A 25,835-nucleotide genomic window follows, 5' to 3' on the forward strand; every position below is an offset into this window, starting at 1 on the left:
GCTCAGCCACACACTGTTTTCATTACTGTATCTCTGTTGTAAATGTTGAAGTTAGGAAATATGAGTCTTCTATCTTTATTCTTCCTTTCAAGATGGGAGTCTCTTGAGGTTCCATATGAATTTTAAGGTGAATTCTTTTTTATTTGTGTGAAAGCATCATTGAGATTTTGATGGCAACTGTGTTCAGTCTGCATATCATATCAGATGGTATTGTTGTATTAACAACATTAAATCTTCCCATCCATAAACACAAGATACCTTTCCATTTATGTATGTCTTTAGTTTTTTTCAGCAATGTAAGAAGTAAATTATTTTAAAATTTAAAGCCTCTTTAATTATTAGTGTCAAGAATGAAACATTATGAATATAATGGAGACAGCATATTTTTACTTTCTGTAATGATTTCCTCTGATATCTTCTGGATCTTGGTGGTATAATTTGTATTGTTTATTTTGTTTTATTTGTGATTTAAGGTTGTGTATATGAAGGTGTAAGGTATGCATGTTCATATCCTCTTATCTAGAAATCCCCAAATTATTTCTTTAATTCTAGAATTCATACCTTTTACCAATGCTCTTTCTCACTTATCATCATCTTATCTAAAACTACTGACTTTTGAATTTTTTCTTAATCTGAGAGTTATTTTATGGTGTTTTGTTCCATAAGTTTTATCATAAAAATAATATAAGAATACATTATTTTTCTGAAAACTAGAAAGATGACATTCAATATTATGACAGTTTAAAGATTCAATTTTTCCAAATAAAACAGAACCCTTCTATTTAGATGGATTTTATTTTGCAATATTTATTGTATATTCAATTCAAATGTGCTCACTATCGGGCTAGGCAATTGAAAGTATAAAGTATGAAGCTGCATTTTGCACTCTCAGTGAGGTTTAAGTCACAGGGAAATGAGGCATGCACACAAAATAATGAGAAAGTAGTATAATAGTTATGATCATTAGTTATCAAAATAAGTGAACAAGCTAATAATCATTGTTAGAATAATAATTGTAGTCTTAGATCTCAGATGCTTTAATGAAAAATGTTATCTTCAGGTGAACTGACAAATGGGGAGATAATAGAAAAACATCTGACATTCTAGGTAGGGGAAAAAAACAGAAGCAAATGCTTAAAAATAGGAATAAGTATGTATTCTGGGAATAGCACACAGAGACAACTTGATTTCAATACTTACTTTATGATGGAAATAATGTTTGTACTTTTATTTACACAGTCCAGACTCATATTTCTAAAACACTGATAATTTTGCGTTTAACTTCAGTGCAATGTGTAGACTAATACTTTTAGTGGGGAACAAGCGAGAGGAATGTTATTTTAGAAACTTTACTCTGGCAGCACTGAGTCATCATAAGCTATTACTCTCCGATAGAATACTTGACTCTTGCAGTTAGTCATATCAGTTTATCTGACCTAGGTTTATCATGAGTAATCAGTTTATCATGAGTAATCAGAAAGTTACTCAGAAGCTTTATTGTGAATATTCACTTTGTTACAGTGAACGTGGATGTGTATGGGTGGGAAGGTAGTGTGCACTAGCACCACAGAATGTTCTGTTTTCATCTTATGTTTGAACTAATTTATTGATGAGATTCTCATTTCTATAGTATAAAAGGAAAATATTTTGCAGTTATCTCATATTTGAAAGACTTTGCCATAGAGAACTTTATGGTTACCCTCTCGGAAATGGATGAACTTTTCGTTATTTCTTATAAGCATATTGGTTTTGGCCTGCTTGACTTTAAAACTTTTTTTTGGTAGACTTAGAATGTTAATATTTAGATAGAGAAAATATTTTACTGAAGACATTAACTGTGTGACCAGAAAGTAAAATAACTTGAACATTTCTGTATTAGCTTTTTATCAGAGAATAACGTTTATTTTATTTGGAAAGTTTTCCTAAATATGAGACTATCCCCTATTTCTCAGACTAAGTGAAAATTTAATGAAATAGCTGCCTTGATAGGAGGAAAACAGAGTTCTTACTTTATAAGGAATAATGTATGAATCATAAAAGAAGAATGAGTGATCATGGGAAACATTTAGCTTTTCAAAGTTTCTGGAACACGTACCTTAAATGCTTTTGGGATCCAGTAAAGGCCAGGAAAGGCAAAGAGTTGAAAGTTTCTTGGATTTATCCTCTTACTTACATCATTAGTAATAGGAATAATGCATCTCAAATTTGGGCATTTATATAAAAACATGATTTTTAAATGGTAGTCTAGTATAAACTAGGATTTTGTAATGCTGTTTAAATATTTTCATATTACTTTGTTTTGAACATAGACATTCAGTCTTACTTTTTACTTATATGTAAGAGTTTTAACATCCTTGCTTAAAATATCAAATTCCTTCTAAATGGGATACAAAGTTAATATTAAACCAATACTTAAGTTCCTTTACACATTGTTGAGACAGACTATAAGTGTATGTGTACTTTAGTTTATATGTTGTACTGATAGAGGTTAAAAGTATGACCCTATTGGTAATCTTTTTAAGCAAATGAAACTGTTTGGATGCTTTCCCAGGACAACTGGATTGCCCTCCAGGCGTATCTCTTCAATGCGGTCCCGGATGTAACTGGTGTCATTAGCCTTGCAGAATGTGTCATCTGTAATTGAAGCTATGTTGTTAAACTGAAAAAAAAAGAGGAAAAAATTATTCAGAAATCTGAAATCAACCTTTCATATGCTATATAATGGGTAAAGGAAACCTAAGTCAGAGGTGTGAGTGCCCCCTCACTTCAAATCCTTGTGTCAGATTAATTAGGAAATACTCAAATGTACACCTGGAGACAAATACAATCAAGAGCAGACTTCACACCTACTGTGCGGGTCTACTTGTTATGCTCTGGATGGAATCTGGACTTCTGGGAAGAAATTTCATGAGCCTAGTCTTTTTGATAGGCAGGCATTCAGCTATCACACTACTACAGTGATCTAACCAAACTTTGTATGTGAATAAGTGAGGTTCCCAATGAGTCACAGGATTTTGACTAATGGGTAATTAGAGTCAGATATTGTGAAAGGAACCATCATACCTGAAGGTGAATTACACGTAGACTTTCTGGTAAATTAAGAGGCACGGATTCCAGGGCATTATGGTCCAAGTAGAGGAAAGTGAGGTTATTCAGTTTCTATAAGGAAAATTTCATGTGAGTGTTATTGAGGTTCTGTACATTCTTTCACAGGATTCAAGCAATATGTATGTGCATATGAGTATGTGATTATATATACAGACTTGCATATTGATATAAATACATCAGTTGTATCAATTGTTCATATGGTAGTTTCTTGTTTGGGTTTTTTTCTGGCTTCACGTGTAGTGTATTTTGATCCTTTATGATGGCCAGTGGAGCTCTGCCACATACCCCACCTTTCTGTCCATTCATCTGATCTCTGAATATCCAGCTCTAATGCCAACTTTTGGTACTCTTTGGGTTTGTCTTGATAGGAGCTAATGAGGTGAGTCCCTACGTGGGATTGAATTTTGACCCTGGTGCTGCCGTACCCTCTCCTGTACCTCTGGAGTTTCCCATCTCAGTTCCACCAATTTCTAGCTAAGTGGTTACTCCTTAGAAATGTGTGTGCTTGTATTTTTTTAGTAGAGACGGGGTTTCACCTTGTTAGCCAGGATGGTCTCGATCTCCTGACCTCGTGATCTGCCTGCCTCAGCCTCCCAAAGTGCTGGGATCACAGGCATGAGCCACTGCGCCCAGCCTAAAAAAGTTTTTTAAATTAGCCAGACGTGGTGGCAGGCACCTGTAGTCCCAGCTCCTAGGGAGGCTGAGGCAGGAGAATGGTGTGAACCCGGGAGGTGGAGCTTGCAGTGAGCCCAGATCGCACCACTGCACTCCAGCCTGGGCGACAGAGTGAGACCCTGTCTCAAAAACAAACAAAAAAAGAAATGTGTGTGCTTAGCCGGGTGTGGTGGTCCATGCCCGTAATCCCAATTTTTGGGAGGCCAATGCGGGCGGATCACTTGAAGTCAGGAGTTCGAGACCAACCTGGCCAACATGGCGAAACCCCATTTCTACTAAAAATACAAAAATTAAGCAGGTGTGGTAGTGCATGCCTGTAATCCCAGCTACTAGGGGGCCTAAGCGAGGCAGGAGAATTGCTTGAACCCAAGGGGTGGAGGTTACAGTGAGCCGAGATTGTGCCCCTGCACTCCAGCCTGGGCCACAGAACGAGACTCCATCTCAAGAAAGAAAAAAAGAGTGTGTGCTTAGCAAGCTGTTTCCCAAAGCAGTTTAGTAAACAGCTTGATGCAGGTTTTTTCCCCTAAGGGCTTAATATTGGATTATTCTTCACGATCAGTAACCTATTATTGTGTATAATTGTAATTTCCCCTGACATTACTCTTTTACCTTATCTTCAATATGCATCCTGTGCTAGATTTTGCTAATTCTTTTCTGTGTTGCTATTTTAATACTTTCTTAAGCATCCTACCCTTCCACCATATGGGCATCAAGCTCTGGTCTTCCCAGTCAGTCTCATTTACATGAGTTAGAATAACCTAATTCTACTAGTGACTGTAGCAGCCTAGGACATTAAACAAAACTACAGGGCAGCTGAGTTTATTATTTTCTTTTCTTTTTTTTTTAGAGATGGAGTCTCGCTGTATTGCCCAGGCTGTAGTGCAGTGGCATGATCTCGGCTCACTGCAACCTCCGCCTCCCAGGTTCAAGCAATTCTCCTGCCTTAGCCTCCCAAGAAGCTAGGACTACAGGTGCCCACCACCACACCCGGCTAATTTTTTGTATTTTAGTAGAGACAGAGTTTCACCATGTTGCTCAGGCTGGTCTCGAACTCCTGAGCTCAGGCAGTCCGCCCGGCTTAGCCACCCAAAGTGCTAGGATTACAGGCATGAGCCACTGTGCCTGGCCAAGTATATTATTTTCATACCAACTTGTCATAAATCCCGTCTGTAATTCCTGTGTAAACCCCAGAATATTCAAATGTTCTTTTTGTGAAATGTTGATCAACTCCTTTTCTTTTTTTTTTTTTTTTTTTGAGACTGAGTCTTGCTTTGTGGCCCAGGCTGGAGTGCAGTGGTGCAATCTCAGCAGCTCACTGCAACCTCTGCCTCCCAGGTTCAAGCAATTCTCGTGCCTCAGCCTCCCAAGTAGCTGGGATTACAGGTGCCCACCACCATGCCTAGGTAATTTTTGTATTTTTAGTGGAGACAGAGTTTCACCATGTTGGCCAGGCTGGTCCTGAACTCCTGACCTCAAGTGATCCGCCTGCCTCAGCCTCCTAAAGTGCTGGGATTACAGGCGTGAGTCATTGAACCTGGCCTGATCAGCTTTTATAGGTTTTTAACATGTCTGTTATTCAAAGAGTGACCAACTCAAATTAATATTTTCAAATTACAACTTTAAAACAAAAAAAGGCCAGGCACGATGGCTCATGCCTGTAATCCTAGCACTTTGGGAGGCCGAGGTGGGCAGATCACCTGAGGTCAGGAGTTTGAGACCAGCCTGGCCCAACTCCCATCTCTACTAAAAGTACAAAAATTAGCCGGGCGTGGTGGTGCCTGCCTGTAGTCCCAGCTACTTGGGAGACTGAAGCAGGAGAATTGCTCAAACCTGGGAGGCGGAGGTTGCAGTAAGCCAAGATCGCACCACTGCACTCCAGCCTGGGCGACAGAGCAAGACTCCATCTCAAAAAAAAAAAAAAAAGGTGTTTCTGCTTTTAAAAAGTACCCTAAGAGTCCCTTAACTTCTGAGTTCCTTATAAGAAACATCAGATGAACTCTGATGTAACTTTAAAATGTCCCTTAAAGTTGATAAAAGATACCTTAATTGTAATGAAAAATGAAAAAATGGACTATTTCTACACTTTCTAACAGATTGTACATTTTTGACAGAATTTACTTGTGTGTGATTATCATATACTTTATGATAATGAATATTTGATAGTTTTAGGTCCTTTCTGAGGTTACCTTTAGAAACAAGAAACCTTGCCTTTTGAATGAGGTTATGTCTGTTACCAGGAGTGGCATGATCATCATTTTATCTGGGGAATGATTACATCAGAGCTATGGAAATCCTGGGCTAAAGTGATTACTTCTGTAGACCATGCATTTTGAGACAAATTGTCTACCTAAACCAAAATAGATTACCTTACCTTTTTCCTACATAATATTTCCTTGAATTGTTAAATTAAGAAAGGTATTTAATTCTTACTACATAAAAAATTTTGTATTACATGGTATCATGAAATGCAAAGGAAAATCTCCCTATGGAATTTCATAGTCTAGTATTTTTAAATATTAAAAGTTAAATTCAGTATTTACTTTTGGATCTTTATGTTTTTCTGGTATTTATAATTTGCTGACATTGTGAGGAAAAGGAAACACAGGAGTGTCCCATTTTGAGCTTTTGTAGACTGTAAGTGCCATGAGGGGGCCAACCATGTCTGTCTAAATAAATATTTGCTGTGTGAACAAGTGAAAAAATGAGAAACAAAATAGTCCCATGAAATAAAATAAAGGTTATATATTTTAGCTGAGATATGGGTATAAGCTGAGCTGAATGAGCCTAATAGGATGGTTATTTATTATGTAAATAATGTCTTCATTTATTAAATCAAAATAGTTTTTAAGTGTAATCAAAATACAATTCTAGACCAAAGTTTCTCTTTTATCTATCATATTGTCACTCATACTATGCTTAGTTTTACTATAAGATACTTACTTTGAATGCATTTGCTTTGATTCCCCTACTCTTGATTTTGTTGTATTTTGCATTAAATAAAGTGAGTTTGGGAGGAAGAACTGGAAGTTTTAGTAGTTGATTTTCAGCAAGTGAAAGTTCTTCTAACAGAGAAAGTTTTGAAAAAGTACCGTCTTCTATATCTTCTATCAAATTTCCCGTAAAATCGAGTCTTCTTAAGTTAGCTAGAGGGAAAAATATACAAAAAACAACTAAATAACTAAAATTCTTATTGTATGGACTGAAGAAAAGCATTTGTTTAACAGATCACTGAAGCATCTTTCATTTTTAGTGCCTGGTAGATCACTGAACACCTCTTTGTGCCTGAAATTGATGCACTTTCTGACTGGAGTCCTAGAATCTCAGGTTTGAAAGTGATCTTAAAGTTAATCGAGTCTTTTCATCTTTCTCTGTTCAAATTCCTCGGTATGGTCAGGCATTTTGAAAGAAATTCTTATTTCAAATCATGGAAAGTAAGTATTACATTTGATTGGAATCATGTAATATTTTTTGATTTTTTTGCTGGCATGTTGCATTGTGATTCTGAGTATGTTATCTTAATCTTAATCTCTCTATGCCTTATCGCTTAACAACAACAAAGACAAAGATGTTCCCTGATTTGTTAAAGTGACACAGATTGAGAGAGAAATTCAGTGTGTGTGTGTGTGTGTGTGTGTGTGTACTTGCGTGTGCATCACTTATATCTGGGATAATTAGGAAATACAATTGTTTCTTATTCACAGGAATCGTGTTCTATACAATTACCACAAGTGCTGAATGTGTAAATACTGAACCATTATTCCTAGGAGAAATACAGGGTTATGTTCCTGTGAGCCTCTGGTCACACATTTCCATCAACTAATTAGTACATAACTTTTTGTGTTTTTGCTTAAGGACCCTTGGCTTAATATATATTGTTGAATCATTAATATTGCAGTGTAACTCAATATGCCTGAACAAACCTTATCTAACATATTTTCCCTGTAGGCATGTTACAGCCTTTTTGTGCTTGGGGATGTTAGACGTCACTTCAGCACCATGTGTTGGGTCATGTTAAACAGCAAAATCAGGCCAGGTGCGGTGGCTTATGCCTGTAATCCCAGCACTTTGGCAGGCCAAGGTGGGCGGATCACTTGAGGTCAGGAGTTCGAGGCCAGCCTGGCAAACATAGCACAACCTCATCTCTATTAAAAGTACAATAAAAAAATTAGCCAGGTGTGGTGGCATATGCCTGTAGTCTCAGCTACTCGGGAGGCTGAGGGATAAGAATCCCTTGAACCCAGGAGGCAGAGGCTGCAGTGAGTCGAGATCACACCCCTGCACTCCAGCCTGGGCGACAGAGCGAGACCCTGTCTCAAACAAAAACACCTCCCAAAAAAACAAAACTCAATAAACAGCAAAATCATAAACACAAAGCACAAAAATGTGAAAAACATGTCATTAAATAGACTGTGAACGGTCTATTTATTTACAGTATGAAAACCGGAACATTTATTTACAGTATGAAAACCGGAACAGAAGACAGTGTTACCTTGTTCAGCCTCAGATGGGAATGTGCATGTCAAGTAATTCAAATTTTTTGCCACTCTGAGCGTGTCTGAGAATGACCATGAAAGCACCATGTGTATTAATTTTGGGATTATAAATAAATTTTAGCAAGTGGGTATTCACAAATACAGAATCCACAAATAACAAGGATCAACTATACTTCAGTCCACATTCGGGAGCTATCAGCGGCAGCATGACTCTGGTTACGGTTAATCTCATAAATGTATAGTGGGGCCAGTATGCATTTCTTGGTGTGATTTTTTTCAGAACTCTTGACGACGATATTAGGAGTCTAGAAAACTGACCAGAAATTAGTGATCTAGGACTGGGATTTGGTGCTGCAGAAATGGAGCATTCTGGTGTGCTTATGGCAACACTCTAATTGAGTTAAGGTTTGCTAGAAGTTCAAGATTGATAATGACCTGGTAAGGAATTAAATTCCACTGTTCTCAACACTATTTCCATATTAGAATCATCCAAGGAGTTTGTTTTTAATGATGTTGCCTGGGCCCTACCCCAGATCTGAATTACAACCCCTGGGAAGTAGGACCTAGTATCAGTATTTAAAAAATACTTCCCTGCCGGGCGCAGTGGCTCATGCCTGTAATCCCAGCACTTTGGGAGGCCTAGGCGGGTGGATCACAAAGTCAGGAGTTCGAGACCAGCCTGGCCAACATGGTGAAACCCCATGTCTACTAAAAATACAAATATTAGCCAGGTGTGGTGGCACGCACCTCAGCTACTCGAGAGACTGAGACAGGAGAACCACTTAAACCTGGGAGACAGAGGTTGCAGTGAGCCAAGATCACGCCACTGCACTCCAGCCTGGGTGACAGAGCAAGACTCCATCTCGGGGTGGGGCAAGAAAAAAAAAAAAAACACTTCCCAAGATATTTTTAATATGCAGCCAGGTTTAAGAACCATTAAAGTAAGAAAAAGCGGTTTCTGTGTTTTTTTAGTGCAGGTAGAAAATAAAACATTGTGGTTGGAAAAGCATCCCAGTTATATTGGTGTTGCTCAGTGTCAGAGCAAGGGATCTTGAAGTATTGGAGTTGAGAAGATATAGTTGCCCATGTGTTAGATGGGCTGTCGTCATAGACAGTGAGGTCGCCAGTAAACAAAGATCACAGGGTCTAAGTGGAAAGATGATTCACCAACAAATGAACGGACTTTTGTGAAACATGTTTGATATTTATATACTCCAGGTGACAAACCTACGTGTGATAGGCAGCAACTATATAGAAACTTGTATTTATATGAGTTAAATACTAATAATCATATTTCAGTTTAACTTACGTATGTCTGCAAAATCTTTGGCAGTCAGCTTTTTAATTTTGTTGAATCGTGCGTAAAGATAGGCTGATTCCTTTGGCAAGGGTGGTACAGTATCAATGTCAACTTCTTCACAGTATACAGAGCCACTTAAACAAACACACAGCAGACACGTGGGCATTTCTAAATTGGGAAATAAAATCATAAAAATATGAACAATAGTTTGAAAATATTTCGCCTCTAGTAGTAAAATTATTGCTATTATGAATGCTATTACTAATTTGAAGAGATGTTTTACAGAATCATGAGAAAGATAGTCATGGTAACTCGTTACCTATGTTGTCTTGATAATTCACCAGAATAGTGTTTGAGAATCTCTTTTTATTTTGTTTTACTGGTAATTGCTTAATTGTTGAATTGATTGACAGTTACATTTCCTTCTTTGAAAACCAAAAAAATTTACAAAGCGGGAGTTGAGGTAAACATGAGCTTGATTTATTAAGTTTGATGTGTGAGAAACATATTTCAGACTGGTGACAGTAGCTAGATTTTAGTAACCACTAGTTAAATAAGGAAACCATTAACTTGAAAATTAGAGTAATCGTAGGCACTGTTTGGATCCCTTAGCACCCCAAGTCATTTATTACTTTACTTGTCATGCCTCTTGGAACATTTCTTAGTCTTTGTTTTTTATACCTTTTTCTGTTTTTGAAAAGTGTAGAGCTTTTTTTTTTTCTTTAGTTTTATTTTTCAGGGCATTTATTCTGCAGAATGCCTTTCAGTTGACAGAGGTTTCTCATTTTTGGCAGGAGTACCATGGATCCTCAGTGCTGTGTGTCCAAAAGCACATGATATCTGTTTATCCCATTCCTGATAATATCTTTGGTCACTTGTTTCAAGTAGTGTGTGCCGTGTTGCCCACTGAGTAAAGTTAATATTTTTTCACTTCATAACTAATAAGTAATTCTGGAGAAGTACTTTGAGAATCTAAATGTCTAGTGTGACATTGTACTTTCATATGCTAGTTTTAGCATCCATTGATGATTCTTACCTGAATCATTTGTGAGTAACCAAATAGTGATTGTCTAATTCCATCATTCCTTCTATATTTGTTAGTTGGCACTCTCTTCTTATTTTTTTATATCAATATGAACTTGTTTTATATATTTTGATATATTTTATTATTTATTTACTTACATATTTTTGAGACAGAGTCTTGCCCTGTTGCTCAGGCTGGAGTGTAGTGGTGTGATCTTGGCTCACTGCAACCTCCACCTCCCCAGTTCAAGCGATTCTTCTGCCTCAGCTCCTGAGTAGCTGGGATTACTGGCGTATGCCACCGCACATGGCTATTTTTTTTATTTTTTTGAATTTTTAATATAGACAAGTTTTCACCATGTTGGCCAGGCTGGTCTCAAACATTACCTCTAGTGATCTGCCTGCCTCTGTCTCCCGAAGTGCTAGGATTACAGACGTGAGCCACCACACCTGACCTGTTTTGATATATTTTAAATATATTAAATAAACATGCCAAATTTTATTTTTTGAATTTTTTTATTTTTTTCTGAGACGAAGTCTTGCTCCATCACCCAGGCTGGAGTACAGTGGCGTGATCTTGGCTCACTGCAGTCTCCGCCTCCTGGGTTCAAGCAGGAGCCTCCCAAGTATCTGGGATTACAGGCATGTGCCATCATGCCCAGCTAATTTTTTTGTATTTTTAGTAGAGACTGGGTTTCACCATGTTGGCCAGGCTAGTTTAGAACTCCTGACCTCAGGTGATCTACCTGCCTCAGCCTCCCAAAGTGCTAGGATTATAGGTGTGAGCCACCACGCCCAGCCTATTTTTTGAAATTTTAATTGATATTTTCATATCAACATGCATTGTGTCCCATGAGTCATAATCCATGTTTATTTTAATAATCAAATCGTCACAGATTAGGCAGTGAGTGCCCTTTCAAGCTTTTTTTCCTGCTACAGCTTTTTGTGGTTAGTTGACTTACAATTGATTGCATGTATTTAAATTGTACAAAATATACGATTTTTACATATGTATACCCCCATGAAACCTTCACTACAAGTGAATTAATTAACATAACTGTCACTCCAAAAAGTTTTCTCCTGCCCTTTGGTAATCTCTCCCTCCCACTCTTATCCTCGAACAATGACTGACCTGCTTTTGGTCAGTATACATTAGTTTGCATTTAAGAGAATTTTATAGTAAAAGAATCATGTAGTATCTACTCGCTTTTCTGGCTTCTTTCACTCTGCATTATTATTTTGAGTTTCAATCTGTATCAGTAGTTCATTCTTCTTTATTACTCAGTAGTATGCAATTGTCTCAGTATATACAATTTACATGGTCATTTCCTATGGACATTGGGTTGTTTCCAGGTTTTCACTATTTCAAAGAAATTTATGTGTAAGTTTGTGTGGACTTATGCTTTCATTTCTCTTGGGTAAGTACCTAAGGAGTGGAATGACTGGGTCTTATTATAAATGTATGTTTTATCTTTTGAAGAAAGTGTCAAATTATTTTCCAAAGGCCTGTGCCATTTTACATTCCTACCAGCAGCATATGAGAGTTCCAGCTGCTCCACATCCTTGCCAAAATTTGGTATGGTCTGGCTTTTTAATTTTAGCAATTGAAATGTAGGGCATGTTATAGTATCTCATTGTGTTTTAATTTGCATTCTCTGATAACTAATGGTGTTAACATCTTTTCATGTCCTTGTTTGGCATCCATATATTTTCTTTGATGACTTATCTTTTTTTTTTTTTTTTCCTCTTACTAGTTTTCCTTTTGGAAATGAAACATTTTAAATTTCAATGAAGAACAGTTGGTTCCTTTATAATTCATGGTTTCTGTGTTGTATTTAGGAAATGTTTGCCGACCACCAAGATTTGACACTTTATTTTATTCTAGAAGTTGTATAGCTTAAGATCTTTACCTTTAGGTATGCGGTATACTTTGGGCTAATTTTTATATATGGTGCCAGGAAGGGTTAAGATTCTTTTTTGAAACATTTTCCTATAGTTGTCTGGTTCTTTCAGCACCATTTTTGAAAAAGATTATTCTTTCCCCATTGAATTGTGTTGTCACATTGTCAAGAACTAGTTGGTTACTTCATGCTAGCCTGTTTCTGGATTCTATTTTGTTCTGTTGATCCACTTCAACATTTTTATGCCAATACTGCAGTGTCTTGATTCCTGTACCTTTATAATAGTCTTGTTAGTATAAATCCTGCAACTTTCTTCTTCTTCAATGTGGTTTAGACTATTCTAGGTCCTTTATATTTTTAGATATATTTTAGAATCAGTTTGTTAATTAAACAAACAAAAAAACCTATTAGGATTTTGATTGGGATTGTGTTGAATTTCTAAATTTGGGGAAAACTGACATCTTAATGATATTGAGTCTTCCAGACCTTGAACATAATACATTTCTCCTCATATGTAGGTCTTCCTTAATTTCTCTTAGCATTATCTAGATTTCAGTGTACAGATCTTACATACTTTTTTTTTTTTTTTTTTTTTTTTTGAGACAAGATCTCACGCAGTCACCCAGGGTGGAGTGCAGTTGCATGATCATGGTTCACTGCAAACCTTGACCTCCTGGGCTCAAGTGATCCTCCTGCCTCAGCCTCTCAAGTAACTGGGACTACAGGTTTGTGCCACCACACCTGGCTTTTTCTTGGTTAAAATTTTTGTAGAGACATGGTGTCACTATGTTGCCCAAGCTGGTCTCAAACTCCTGAGGTCAAGCAGTCCTCTCGCCTTCGCCTTCCAATAAACATCTTTTATATCTATTTCTTTCATATGTTTTGATGGATTTAAAAACATTTTGTCGGGAGGCTGGGTGCAGTGTCTCAGGTGTGTAATCTCGGCACTTTTGGAGGCCAAGGCGGGCGGATCATTTGAGTCTAGAAGTTTGAGACCAACCTGGGCAACATGGTGAAACCTCATCTCTACAAAAAATACAAAAATGAGCCAGGTGTGGTGGCACGTGCCTGTAGTCCCAGCTACTTGGGAGGCTGAGGCAGGAGGATTGCTGGAGCCTGGGAGGTCAAGACTGCAGTGAGCCATGATCATGCCACTGTACTTCAGCCTGGGTAACAGAGCAAGACCCTGTCTCAAAAAAAAAAAAAAAAAAAAAATTCCCTCATTATTCTTTGAGAACTTCCTTATTTTCTAAAATAGCAAGATGTCCCAAACTAACCTTGCATTTTTCCTGCCCAACCCTGAAATCAGCTATCTCTTCAGAAAGCATTGGGGTTTTTTTTTGGTTTGTTCATTTGTTTTTGAGACAGAGTTTTGCTCTATCACCCGGGCTGGAGTGCAATGGCGCAGTCTCGTCTCACTGCAACTCTGCCTGTTGAGTTCAAGTGATGCTCCTACCTCAGCCTCCCAAGTAGCTGAGATTACAGACATGTACCACCATGCCCAGAATAATTTTTTGTTGTTGTTGTATTTTTAGTAGAAACGGGGTTCCACCATGTTGGCCAGGCTTGTCTCAAACTCCTGACTTCAGGTGATCCACCTGCCTCGGCCTCCCAAAGTGCTGATATTACAGGCATGAGCTATCACACCCGGCCACCATTGGTGTCTTTTAGTGGAGAATGGTATTAGAAACCAAGATGTAGGTGCTGAGTGTGCTCATTGCCATTGAGATCAATGTTGCTTCTAGGCTCTTTCAGCAGAGACAGCTAGGAAATAAATGTGTGTGTTTATTTGTCTCTTTCTCCATAGATAATACACATACATGCAACATATATGGATAGAAACATATACAATATACATGCATATGTATAACATATACTAATATGTATACATATACACACAGAGATAAACAGATAAACATTTCTATATTTCTGTATCTCTTTATATATACAAACCCCGAGTTAATACTAGTATCTTCTATTCCAAACTGACTCCACAGCGTTCTTTCTAGCCTTCTGCCTTTCCATATTTGTAATGTTTCCCTGACAGTGAGGAACCTGGCTCTCATTATTTACAATATATTTACTTAGTTCTGGCACACTCATTAAGTAGTTCCAATATTGCTAAGTCGTAACACTGTGCATAGCAAACCTACTCACTGGAGCTTCGTATTTGTTTGTAGTTCTTTTTTGTCCTTAGCCTGAAGGTATATAGGCAAAATGCTGTGTTTAACAGTTACTTAGAGTTTTTTCCTCCTTTGGTGTGTTATTAATTTGAAATATAATTAAGTTTATGTTTGTATGTTTGTATTCCAATTTGGGTTCTTTTTACCTTATTCTTGTTGATTTCATTTATATATGTATTTGGTTTTTTGACTGTACGAAACAGCATTGTTCTAAAAATTAAATCTACATTAAAAAGTGTATACGCAGAGAACTGCCATCCCCTCTCCCCCAATTTCTTTTTAGCCTGTATTTATTTTCACAGAAATAAGCAGATACATATATGTTTTCTTATATCCTTTTCTTTCTTACATGAAAGACGACATATTATAGATATTCTTTTACACTTTGTTTTTTTTTTCACATAGTGTATCCTGGAAATCACTCCATGTTAATTCTTAGAGATCTTCCTCATTCATTTTTACAACTGCATAGTATTCTCTTCTGTTGGATTTACCCTTGTTTATTCAACTACTCTTCAGTATTTGGGCAGTTAAATTATTTCTGATATTTTGCAGTTGCATGCAATGCTTTAGTGATTTTGCATTTGTATTTTATTTTGGAGTATATCATCAAGATAAATTTCTCAAAGTTGGCCAGGTGCAGTGGCTCACGCCTGTAATACCAGCACTTTGGGAGGCCAAGGCAGGAGGATCACTTGAGGTCAGGAGTTCAAGATCAGCCTGACCAACATGATGAAACCTGTCTCTACTAAAAATATAAAAATTAACCTGGCATGCACATGCCTGTAATCTCAGCTACTTGGGAGGCTGAGGCAGGAGAATCGCTTGAGCCCAAATGGCAGAGGTTGCAGTGAGCCGAGATCATAATGCTGTACACTAGCCTGAGAGTGAGACTCTGTCTCAAAAAATAAACAGTCAAAGTTGGTTCTTTTTTTTTTTTTTTTTTTTTTGAGACGGAGTCTGGCTCTGTCGCCCAGGCTGGAGTGCAGTGGCCGGATCTCAGCTCACTGCAAGCTCCGCCTCCCAGGTTTACGCCATTCTCCCGCCTCAGCCTCCCGAGTAGCTGGGACTACAGGCGCCCGCCACCTCGCCCGGCTAGCTTTTTTTGTATTTTTTAGTAGAGACGGGGTTTCACCGTGTTAGCCAGGATGGTCTCGATCTCCTGACCTCGTGATCCGCCCGTCTCGGCCTCCCAAAGTGCTAAGATTACAGGCTTGAGTCACCGCGCCCGGCCTCAAAGTTGGTTCTTATGTCAAAAAGTAAATGCATTTTTTATTTTGTTGGATATTGCCAAGTTCCTGTCCAAAAGCAATGTGCTGATTTGCCTTCCTGCTGTCGTGTATGAGTGTCTTACCCCAGAGCCTTGCTCATGGAATATATTAATGTGTTGTCATACGTCAGTTTTTTCAATCAGGTAGGTTAAAAATGGTATCTCAATGTAATTTTAATTTGTATGTCTCTGTGTGAGATTGAACATTTATTTGGGTCAAATCGTTTAAATTATCTTGTGAATTGTCATTTTTCCAGTGGATTTTTGGTTAATCTCTTTTCTTTGATTTTTAAGAGTGCTTTATAAAATTAGAGATACTAGCCCTTTATTTTTAGTTATATTATCTGTTAGCTCTTTAGTTATACTATTTATCTGTAGTATATGTTGCAAATATTTTTCACAGTTTTTAGTTGCCTTTGACTTTGTCACAGGTATTTGTAGGGTCAAATTTATTGTTCTTTTCTATTGTTGTCTCTGGATTTTGAGGCGCCCTGCACCCAGATTATTTTCTAGTACTTGTATGGTTTCATTTTATACATTCAGATTGCTAATCTATTTGGAATTTATTTTTGTGTAAGGTATGGATCTAAATGTACCCCTCTTCAAATGGCTTTTTCTCCCAGCACCATTTTTTTAAAATACCATTTTTGCTTCAGTGATTTGGGTTGGTACCTTTAGTATGTACTCAATTTTCAAGTGTATTTTTGTCTGTTTCTGGACTTTCTATTCTATTTCATTGATCTTTTTGTCTATTCATATACCAGTATCACACTTTTTAAAGTATAGAGTTTTATAATATATTTTAATGTGTAATACATCTGATTCCTACATATACTTGTCATTGTTCACTGTTTCCCTTGCTATTTGTTATATGTTATTCCATATGAATTCTAGAATCCGTTTTTCCAGCTTCATAAAAAAATTTATTGGTAATTTTAGTTGGATTGTTTAACATATATAAATTTAGAAAGAACTGACATCTTTTTGATTTTGAGTCATTCTATCCAAGAAGAAGGGCTGTCTTTTGTTTTTTGTTTGTTTTGTTTTGTTTTTTTTGTTTTTTTGAGACGGAGTCTCGCTCTGTCGCCCAGGCTGGAGTATAGTGGTGCGACCTTAGCTCACCGCAACCTCCGCCTCCCGGGTTCAAGCAATTCTCTGCCTCAACTTCCCGAGTAGCTGGGATTACAGGCACCCGCCACCACGCCTGGCTAATTTTTTGTATTTTTAGTAGAGACAGTGTTTCACCATCTTGACCAGACTGGTCTTGAACTCCTGACCTCGTGATCCACCCACCTCAGCCTCCCAAAGTACTGGGATTACAGGCGAGAGCCACCACGCCCAGCCTGGGATGTCTTTAAATTTATTCAAATCTATTTTTACTATCATACTTCTCGTTTTTTAAGCTTTATTTTCTGTTATGGTTCATTTTCATTTTATTGTAGCAATATAGAAATTAATATGTGGTTTTTGTCATGTTTTCATGTGAAATAACGTTCCGTGATAGAGTAAGAGTAAACCAATACACAGGAATTATTAAGTAGGACTTGTAATTTGTTATTTCATGACAAGTTTTCTATTGTTGTAATTGAAATGTATGTGATAATTATTGATGTATATGTATGTTTCTGTTCTGTGAGTTTCTTAAAGGCAGTAATTATATTTACCGTATACTGAGGCTGTACATTGTATTTGGCAAATAATCCTTGTTTAAGTATTTCTTGAATAGATTTTATATGGACAGAAACCACACTTTGTGGAGGCTAAGCTTTGGTTGTTCTCAAAAGTTCTCATTCCACATTTGTCACTTATAATGTGGGATGGCAAATGGTGTGCACTCCCAGTACACCTGTTTGACTTTATCATTGGAAACAAAATTCCACTGTTTGTATTTACTGTATCTTGAGTCAGTTTTTGATTACCACAAGGAATAAAGTCCATTATAGCTATTTATAAAGGATCCATTTGAAAAATATTTAGATGATACTTACCATCATTTTCTTTCCTGGGAGGTAATGGTGTTATTGCCTCATCTTTTTGTAATTGAAGACTTTTCTCATTGGGTATTATCACAGTTTCTTTTTCCTATTGGAAAAATAAAAGTTTGTTACCTAGCTTGATTAAGTCTGTGTTACTGTAAAACCGAGGGATCACAGGCACCTTCTCGTAGTTACAATTAGTGGCATTTCTTTTGTGCTCCATTAGGCTTTCATACATATTTCCATTTTATCATTTATTAAATTACAGTGTAAATATTTTTTAGCTTGTTTTTATTCTAGACTATGAGCTCCTTGAGTAAAAGAACTGGGTGTTTTTATTTTTGTATCTCCAGTAGCTATACTCAGTGCTTAATAAATATTGAACTTATTGAAATTCCAAATGAAAGCTGGCTGAGAATTCCCTGAATTGGAATGAAAGATTTTCTGAAGTGAAACTATTCCTCAAGGGTCTTGTCTGAACTGAGTTTCTCATTCAGATTCTACCATTTTGAGCAAGACTAGAGCTCTAGCCATGTCACAAGTATAAACTACTGATTAAGGTCTTTAGGTCTCTTCTTGGGGTGACCCTTTAATTACCTATATCCCTCCATTAAGCCCTGGCTCTTGGAGCCCTTTTATTCCAGCTTACCTTATCTACCCTTAACACCTAATGGTGTAGGCCTTTAATTCTGGGGAAATTGGAGTAGATACAATTTAAATCCTCTCTTTCCTATTGTTGGAGAGTACGTTTTCTGCCATTGGATTACAGTGTATTATGTGGTGTCCTATTCTTTCTGTCCTTTGTAAGCATGTTCCATTTTAGTCTTGGTCTTGACTCCTGACTCTGCCCTTCACCTTCATTCTCCCATTTGTGAGGTGGTTGAACTTCTTCCCTCTACTCTGTGTTTGCACATCAAGTCCTGTTGGATTCTACTCCACTCCACAAATATCTTAAATCCTGCATTTATAGTAAGATAAAGAAACTTCTAAAGCCCTGTAAAGAGAAGAATCAGAGAGAAAAATCATCTCTAAACTCTTTGGGGATCAGGGAATCTTCAAAGTGTTTTTAATAGATTCAAATCATCCAAGTGAGCCAGTAGCCTATGTTATGATGGGCTTTTTTTTTCTTTAACTTGAAGCTATAATTAGTAATACCTATCCTTTGTGTCTTAGTGATGGGCAAAAATAATGCTATCATATTAAAAGCATTAACTGAAAGAAAGAAACTGTGGTGTTAACATTTGCTCATCGTGTACCCCTGCAAAAAAAGAAAAGAGAAAGTAGCAGTTGTAACTGGTCAATGTTACAGTCTTTATCATCCAATTTATAGTGGAGAAGAACTTCTGAAACAATCCGTATTGTTATATATTTGGCTGAATTTCTCATTTTCCAGTGTATATGTGTATGTGTCATACATAGTGGGCAACAGATACTAATGTGCTGTATTAACTTTTTCCTTATCCAGCATTCATTTCTGTGTGTCAAGAAAACCACAAGTAATTACTTTGTCCATAAAGGTGGAGAATGAATGATGTGGTATAACGTCACCCCTGCAGTGTTAACTCAATGACAGTTACAGTTACTTGGTACAAATTGATAGAGGGTCTAAACTGTTAAAACTGATTTAAAAAGAAAGTCCTATATCGAGTAGGTTTTCAGTTTTTGGTACTGTATGTAGATGGCATATATAAATTATTGTGGAATGCTATTGATATCAAAATAACCAGTACTCTTTTATTTATTTTCTTAAAATTGTTTTCTATAATAATAACCTTAAGCTGATAATTCATCTTTATTTCTCCATATACACATTTCTGCTAATTTATTTTTGAAGGCAACACAATGTTGCAAATATAGGGCATTGTGTAATATTACTTAATATATAAATTACAACTGGTCAGAGACCATCTTAAAGTCTAGTTTTCTTTAAGTTTTATTTTTTGGTTACTATAGATAATGTTTGGTTACCATAGGTACCATTTATTAATTTGAAAAGCATACATACTCTAAAAATATAATCTTAGGGACAATTATTATGAATTCATTTGAATCATTTAAAGTGATTTTCCCTTCCCCTTACCTTGTCAGACACATTCAGGAAAAACAAAAACATGCATTTAAATGGGCAGTATTTTAGAAGCTAAATTTAGAGTAGAAATAAAGTACCTTAATATTTTTTCCATCCAGGTATTTATCCTCATAATCTTGGCTAAATATGGATTCTTCAAAATTATCTGTTCCATAATCATAGATAATGCGTGAGTCCTGCTGAGTTGGTGGTGCTGGCTTTATCAGAGGCACAAACAGTAACAGGAGAAGTGTAGACTGCAGAGTCTTCATTTTAGCAAAAATCAAGGTGACTGGAAGTTAATAAACTAGTGGCCTGCTGACTGTGGGACAAAACTCTCTTTTTCCCTGGAAATAAAAATTCAGACCATCGAAGCAATATTTAAAAGCTTAGAGGATGTTTTGGCAGGGTGTGCGCAGTAAGGGCCAGAGAACAGTATTTAACCCTTAGTGATCTTTAATTAGATGCCAGCAGTTTTTACATATCAGTGAGCATTCTGAAAAATAGTTTTGGAAAATAGTTTTATTTCTTCTCTATCAGAAATTCAAGAAAGATTGATAATTTTAAGTTTCTTAATTAAGTGCCTTCAACAGACATACTAATATTTAATTGAAATATTCTTAGGATACCTGTAGTATAAATAGTTAAAATGAAGTCCCAAGATCCTGTCTCATGTGAGTTAAAAATATCATATTTCAACTTAGCTACTTTATAAGAACTCTTGATTTGTATTGGTATGAACAGAAACAAGTTCCAAGAAAAGTTTTAAAACTTAAATTTAACATTATGAAAAGTAGTCATTAACACCTTTAGGTGGTACAGAATATAGGAAAAGCCATACATTTTAAATTTTCTTGGTTTTGTAATTTTAATAGGTGATCACAATTTTTAGTTAATAGTATTGTATTTTTAATTTAAACTATGAAAACTGAAAGAATAGTATTGCAGGCTGGAGGAAATACCGAACTTTAATCAAAGAACTTTGAGGAATGTAATAGAAAAGATTCCTTTAGGCTCATCAACGGATTTTCTCTGGTGGGTGCACATTTCAGACTTTTTCTTAAGTAACTTCAAACAGAATCACTCAGAGTTGCTGATGCTGCATTATAGATGCCAGTTTGTCAAAAATCCAGAGGTTGAAAATGAAGAATAAAATGGATTTGTGACTTTTGCAGCACTCTATTCTTGCCTGCGTGGATGTTAAAGTTATGCGATGATATACATAAGTACTTGTTAAAAATTAATTGTTTGAGGTAACTGAAACTTAAACCAGAGATGGCCTTTACATTTTTAAGCCTATTAGTTGAGTCACACTTTAACAAACAATATTTAAAATAATATATGAAAAGTAAGCCTACCGTTGTAGCTGTTTTGAAGTTTTTTGTGGTTTTCCTCAATAGATGTTCATGTCTGTGCATTAGCCCCAAGTGGGAGGGTGAATGAGAAAAGCTATGGCTTGATTTCAAACTGCTGAGTAAAATTTCAGGGCCCAGCAGCTTTAAGAACAGTTTCCATGTGATAGAGATCTTTGCCAGCATTCTTTCTCTAGGGTGAAATGCAGTGTGTTGTACTAGAGAACTGTGCTTAAGATATTTGTTGTAACTGCTACACTCAGTCCGCTTCAACTAATTGACTCTAAACTTGTGTCATTTTATTATTGTGTAATAAACATTTGTGTTTTGGTGAATATTAGTTTATGAAAATGATATAAAGTCTTCCTTTTCATTTTGGTGATTTCCCAGGAGATTTAACATCTGCTTTTTGAATGAAATAGAACACCAAATGAAAACATAGTCCATGTTGTTAATCTTATGAGAATTAAAAATACTGCCCTAATACCGTAATTAATGTATAGCCAAGAAATTTCCAGTGTAAAAATTAGTTTTAAGACAAATTATTTTATAGTTTTGTCATATGGGGTTTTTCTCCCCTTTATTTTAGTTACATATAAGAAAAACTGATCCATAAAAATTAGCTTTTTAAAAGTAAATTCAATTTATAGTTTTTGAGGTTGATAGTAAAAGATACTTTTGTTTGCTGAATGAAAGAAACTTTATAAAATTACTTTAATATTGAAATTGGGTTTTAAAAGTTAAAGTGGCATTGTAGATACCATACAAGCAACTCTGAAGATGTTTTTAAAGAGTCACTTTTAAAAAGTTCCTCCTTGGTGCTTTTAACAATCAAATTAACATTTTCTTCTTTAATCTAAAAATTTAACAAATATGGATATATATTTTATTAAAATAGAAAATGAAAGAATACCAATTTGTTTTCTAGTCAAAATTGTTTTAGAACCTTTCAAATCAAAGCTTAAATAAACTAAGACTTGAATACTGACGTTTTTATTTGAATGTGAATTATCTTAAGTTTAGTTGTGATATTGTCTGGCTTGAGTTGATATAAATTGTTGGTTTTATGACTTCAAGGATACAATAAAACTTTTTAAAGACTGTGAAATATATAATAATGAAACAACAGACATTGATTTGTTTTGTATTGTGTGGCAGGTTAACAAGATATTGACAAGTAAGCTGGATAGATACCATGTGTCCAAATTTAGAGAATCTTAGAGAGTCATAGTTTCATTAATGGTACACTTTGATACCTTGTACTACAGAAAATTATTTTGTGAGGAACAACTTTCCTTGAAAAGTTATGACCAGTGAATACAATGTTATTAGCATTCACTCATTTAATAAAAGTTTATTGAACGCCAGTTCTGTGCCAGGACTTCAGACACGTGAACTCAGATAAGCAAACTTCAGTTTCTTCCCTCAAGGAACATTTATAGCCTCTAAGTCAGCAGGAAAAGCAGCAAACAAGCAGCTAGAATACATGGTAGGGCTTGCTACACAGAAATATGCAGAGTTCTGTGATAACCTGGCAGAAGCCACAAACTGACTGGGGGTCAAGGAGACTGCACCCAAACTGACTTCTATAGAGAGGATAGGAGAGGAGGGTATGCACAGGTGATGAGGTATTGTAGGCAAGGGGAGCATCACGTGCTCCCCTTGGGGAGGGGATGGGGGTAGATCATTTAGAAAATTTGTAACTTGTTTTGCATACTGCTGGAGCTTGGAGGGAGAGAGAGAAGTAGTCAGGGGAATGGACCATATTAAGAGATGCGACTAGACAGGGGGAATAGAGGTTGGATTAAAGAAAGTATTTTATATCCTGCTAAAGTATTTGGGCTTTAGTCTGCAGTCAGTGAGAGACCATGTAGAGATTTTTAAGCCAGTGATGACTTAAATATGATCCTGTTTGCATTTTAGAAACATTCCTCTGATGTTGCATTGCTGAAGAATACCACTGTTCATCTATTGTAGTGGTTATTTATTACTGTGTGAAAAATATCACAATGGAATGGCTTAGTTAAAATAACACATTTATTATCTCACAGTTTCTGTGGGTCAGGAATTTGGCGTGTCTTTGCTTGATTGTCTGCTTCAGGATCTGCATTTGAAGTGCATCTGGTGCTGCAGCCTCACTTCAGGGGTTGAGTAGGGAAGGATACAATTCGAAGCCCATGTAGCTGTTGGCAGCATTCAGTTCCTTGCAGAATGTGAGACTGTGGACTTAAGTTTCTTGCTAGCTGTTGACTGATGGCCTCCCTCAGTTCCTTGCCATGTGACTTCCTCCACAGGGCAGCTCACAACATTGCAGCCTGCGTCTTAGCTAGAGAAGGAAATAGTCTAGCAAGATGGGCATTACCCGCACTTCTGATACCAACAGCAAGTTCAGGGGATTCCCAGAACCACTCTTTTTACATTTGATAATTCCCTAGAAGAACTCTCAGAACTCACTGAAGACCATTATACTCGTGGTTATGGTTTATATAGAGAAAGGATACACCCTAAAATCAGCCAAAGGGAGAGATGCATAGGGGCAGTGTCTAGAAGCCTCCAGATTTGAGACTTCTGTTGTTCTCTGGATGCATTGCCTTACTCGTGTTGATATGTGACAGTGTACATGGGGTATTGCCAACCAGACAAGCTTATTCTCAGTGTTCAGAGTTTTTATTGGGGCTTTATTAATAGGCTTGATTGATTGATTGATTGAATCCAGCCTCCTGGTCCACTGACACTGCATAACCCAAATCCCTTATCCTACATCACATGGTTGGTCTTCCTGGCATAGCCACCTCAACCTTAAGACTATCAGGTGTGGCTGATGTCACCCTAAACAAAAACACTCCTACCAGAAATGACATAGATCACCTCTCAGAAGCCAAGGCAAAGCCCAGACCTCTCTTTAGGTAAAGCCAAAATCTTTACTACACAGTACTCAATATAAAATGCTTGAAACTGAGGTGATTTTCTATTCCAGAGAGAAATGAATGCTGATAGAAAGCTATTTAGCTTTTACTGCACAGGAGTAAAAGATGAAAGCTGCCTCATGCTCAAGAGCAGGCATTGTATCCAAAGATGAAAGAATCTTCTTTGTGGAATTCTTTTTATGAAGGCAAGGTCTTGCTCTGTCACCCAAGCTGGAGTGTAGTGGCACGATCATGACTCTCTGCAGCCTCAACTTCGCGGGCCCAAATGCACCACCATGCCCGGCTAAAAAAAAAAAAAAAAAATTGTAGAGACGGGGGGGGTCTCCTTATGTTACCCAGGCTGGTCTTGAACTTTTGGCCTAAAGTGATCCACCTTGACCTCTGCAGAGTTATTTTAGGTGACCCTATTGTATTATCTTTGGTGCCTTATAGGGGATTTATTTTATTTGGTTTGTTGGCAACCAAAAAATGTGTTGAATGGAGTTTTGGAAACAAGAGTTTCCAGGGAAAAAGTATTTTTGGGGAGTGGTTTAATTCTGATAGAGACCGTATAACCTCCGAGTGGATTAGCTTTCAATCAATGCTACAAACTGGAAGATTCTTTTCCCTACCTTCATCTTCATTCTCTAACTTTGTAGGAAATAGTTTGGTTTAAAAGTCAGGACACCTGAGTTTCAGTGTTTGTTTGTTTGTTTGTTTTTGTTTGTTTGTTTGTTTTCGAGACGGAGTCTTGCTCTGTCGCCAGACTGGAGTCCAGTGGCGCAATCTCAGCTCACTGTAACCTCCACCTCCCAGGTTCAAGCAGTTCTCCTGCCTCAGGCTCCCGAGTACCTGAGACTACAGGTGTGTGCCATCACACCCAGCTAATTTTTGTATTTTCAGTAGAGACAAGGTTTCACCATGTTAGCCAGGATGGTCTCGATCTCTTGACCTCGTGATCTGCCCGCCTCGGCCTCCCAAAGTGCTGGGATTACAGGCATGAGCCACTGCACCCAGCTGAGTTCTAGTTTTGATTCTTCGTGAACCTTCCCCTGATCTTGGGCAAGTTCTTTAACGTTTTAGGCCACAGTTTTTTTATCTATTGAACTTTTATCTATTGAATCTGGTTACTATAGAGTTCCTCAGCCTCTGCACTATTGACATTTTGAACCTGATAATTCTCTGTTGTGGGGGCTGTCCTGTGTGCATTGTAGGATGTTTAGCAGTACCTCTGCCCTCTACCCACTAGATGCTAATAGTTGCACCCCACCTCCACCCCCACTTTGTGGTGACCAAAAATGTCTCCAGACATTGCCAGCTGTCCACTAATGGGTGGGGATTGGGGAAGCAAAATCATTGCTATTGAGAACTGCTGAGTTATTAGATACACGTAGACCCTTTTAAATACAGCATTCTGGATTTTGTGGAAAGTCTGTGGTTTGGATCTCCATCTTAAATCTCATACTTATGCTTGAAGCCTAATTGTTTGTTCAAACAAGAAATATGAGAACCCATGTATTTTACTTCCCAGACTAAAGGGTCAAATTTATATGGAGAGGAATTATGACTCAATGTAAGGA

At 37.0% G+C, this 25,835-nt stretch overlaps 2 protein-coding genes across 4 annotated transcripts in view; one reads left to right on the plus strand and one right to left on the minus strand.

The window, feature by feature from the left end:
• The window catches only part of CENPP (centromere protein P), a 272,761-nt gene that overhangs the window by 57,115 nt on the left and 189,811 nt on the right, over positions 1 to 25,835 (plus strand). The window lies entirely within an intron of this gene.
• Positions 782 to 21,550, minus strand: OGN (osteoglycin). 3 transcript variants are annotated; one of them, XM_077965198.1, is made up of 7 exons: positions 21,356 to 21,550; positions 20,096 to 20,263; positions 17,942 to 18,035; positions 9,586 to 9,744; positions 6,724 to 6,926; positions 3,064 to 3,159; positions 782 to 2,659 (listed from the first exon to the last, which is right to left on the minus strand). In XM_077965198.1, exons 1-7 carry the CDS (start codon positions 21,533 to 21,535, stop codon positions 2,489 to 2,491), a joined length of 1,071 nt encoding a protein of 356 aa, XP_077821324.1. In that variant the 5' UTR covers positions 21,536 to 21,550; the 3' UTR covers positions 782 to 2,488.

The sequence above is a fragment of the Macaca mulatta genome, chromosome 15 (genome assembly GCF_049350105.2).
Source record: "Macaca mulatta isolate MMU2019108-1 chromosome 15, T2T-MMU8v2.0, whole genome shotgun sequence".
NCBI classification, from domain to species: Eukaryota; Metazoa; Chordata; class Mammalia; order Primates; family Cercopithecidae; genus Macaca; species Macaca mulatta.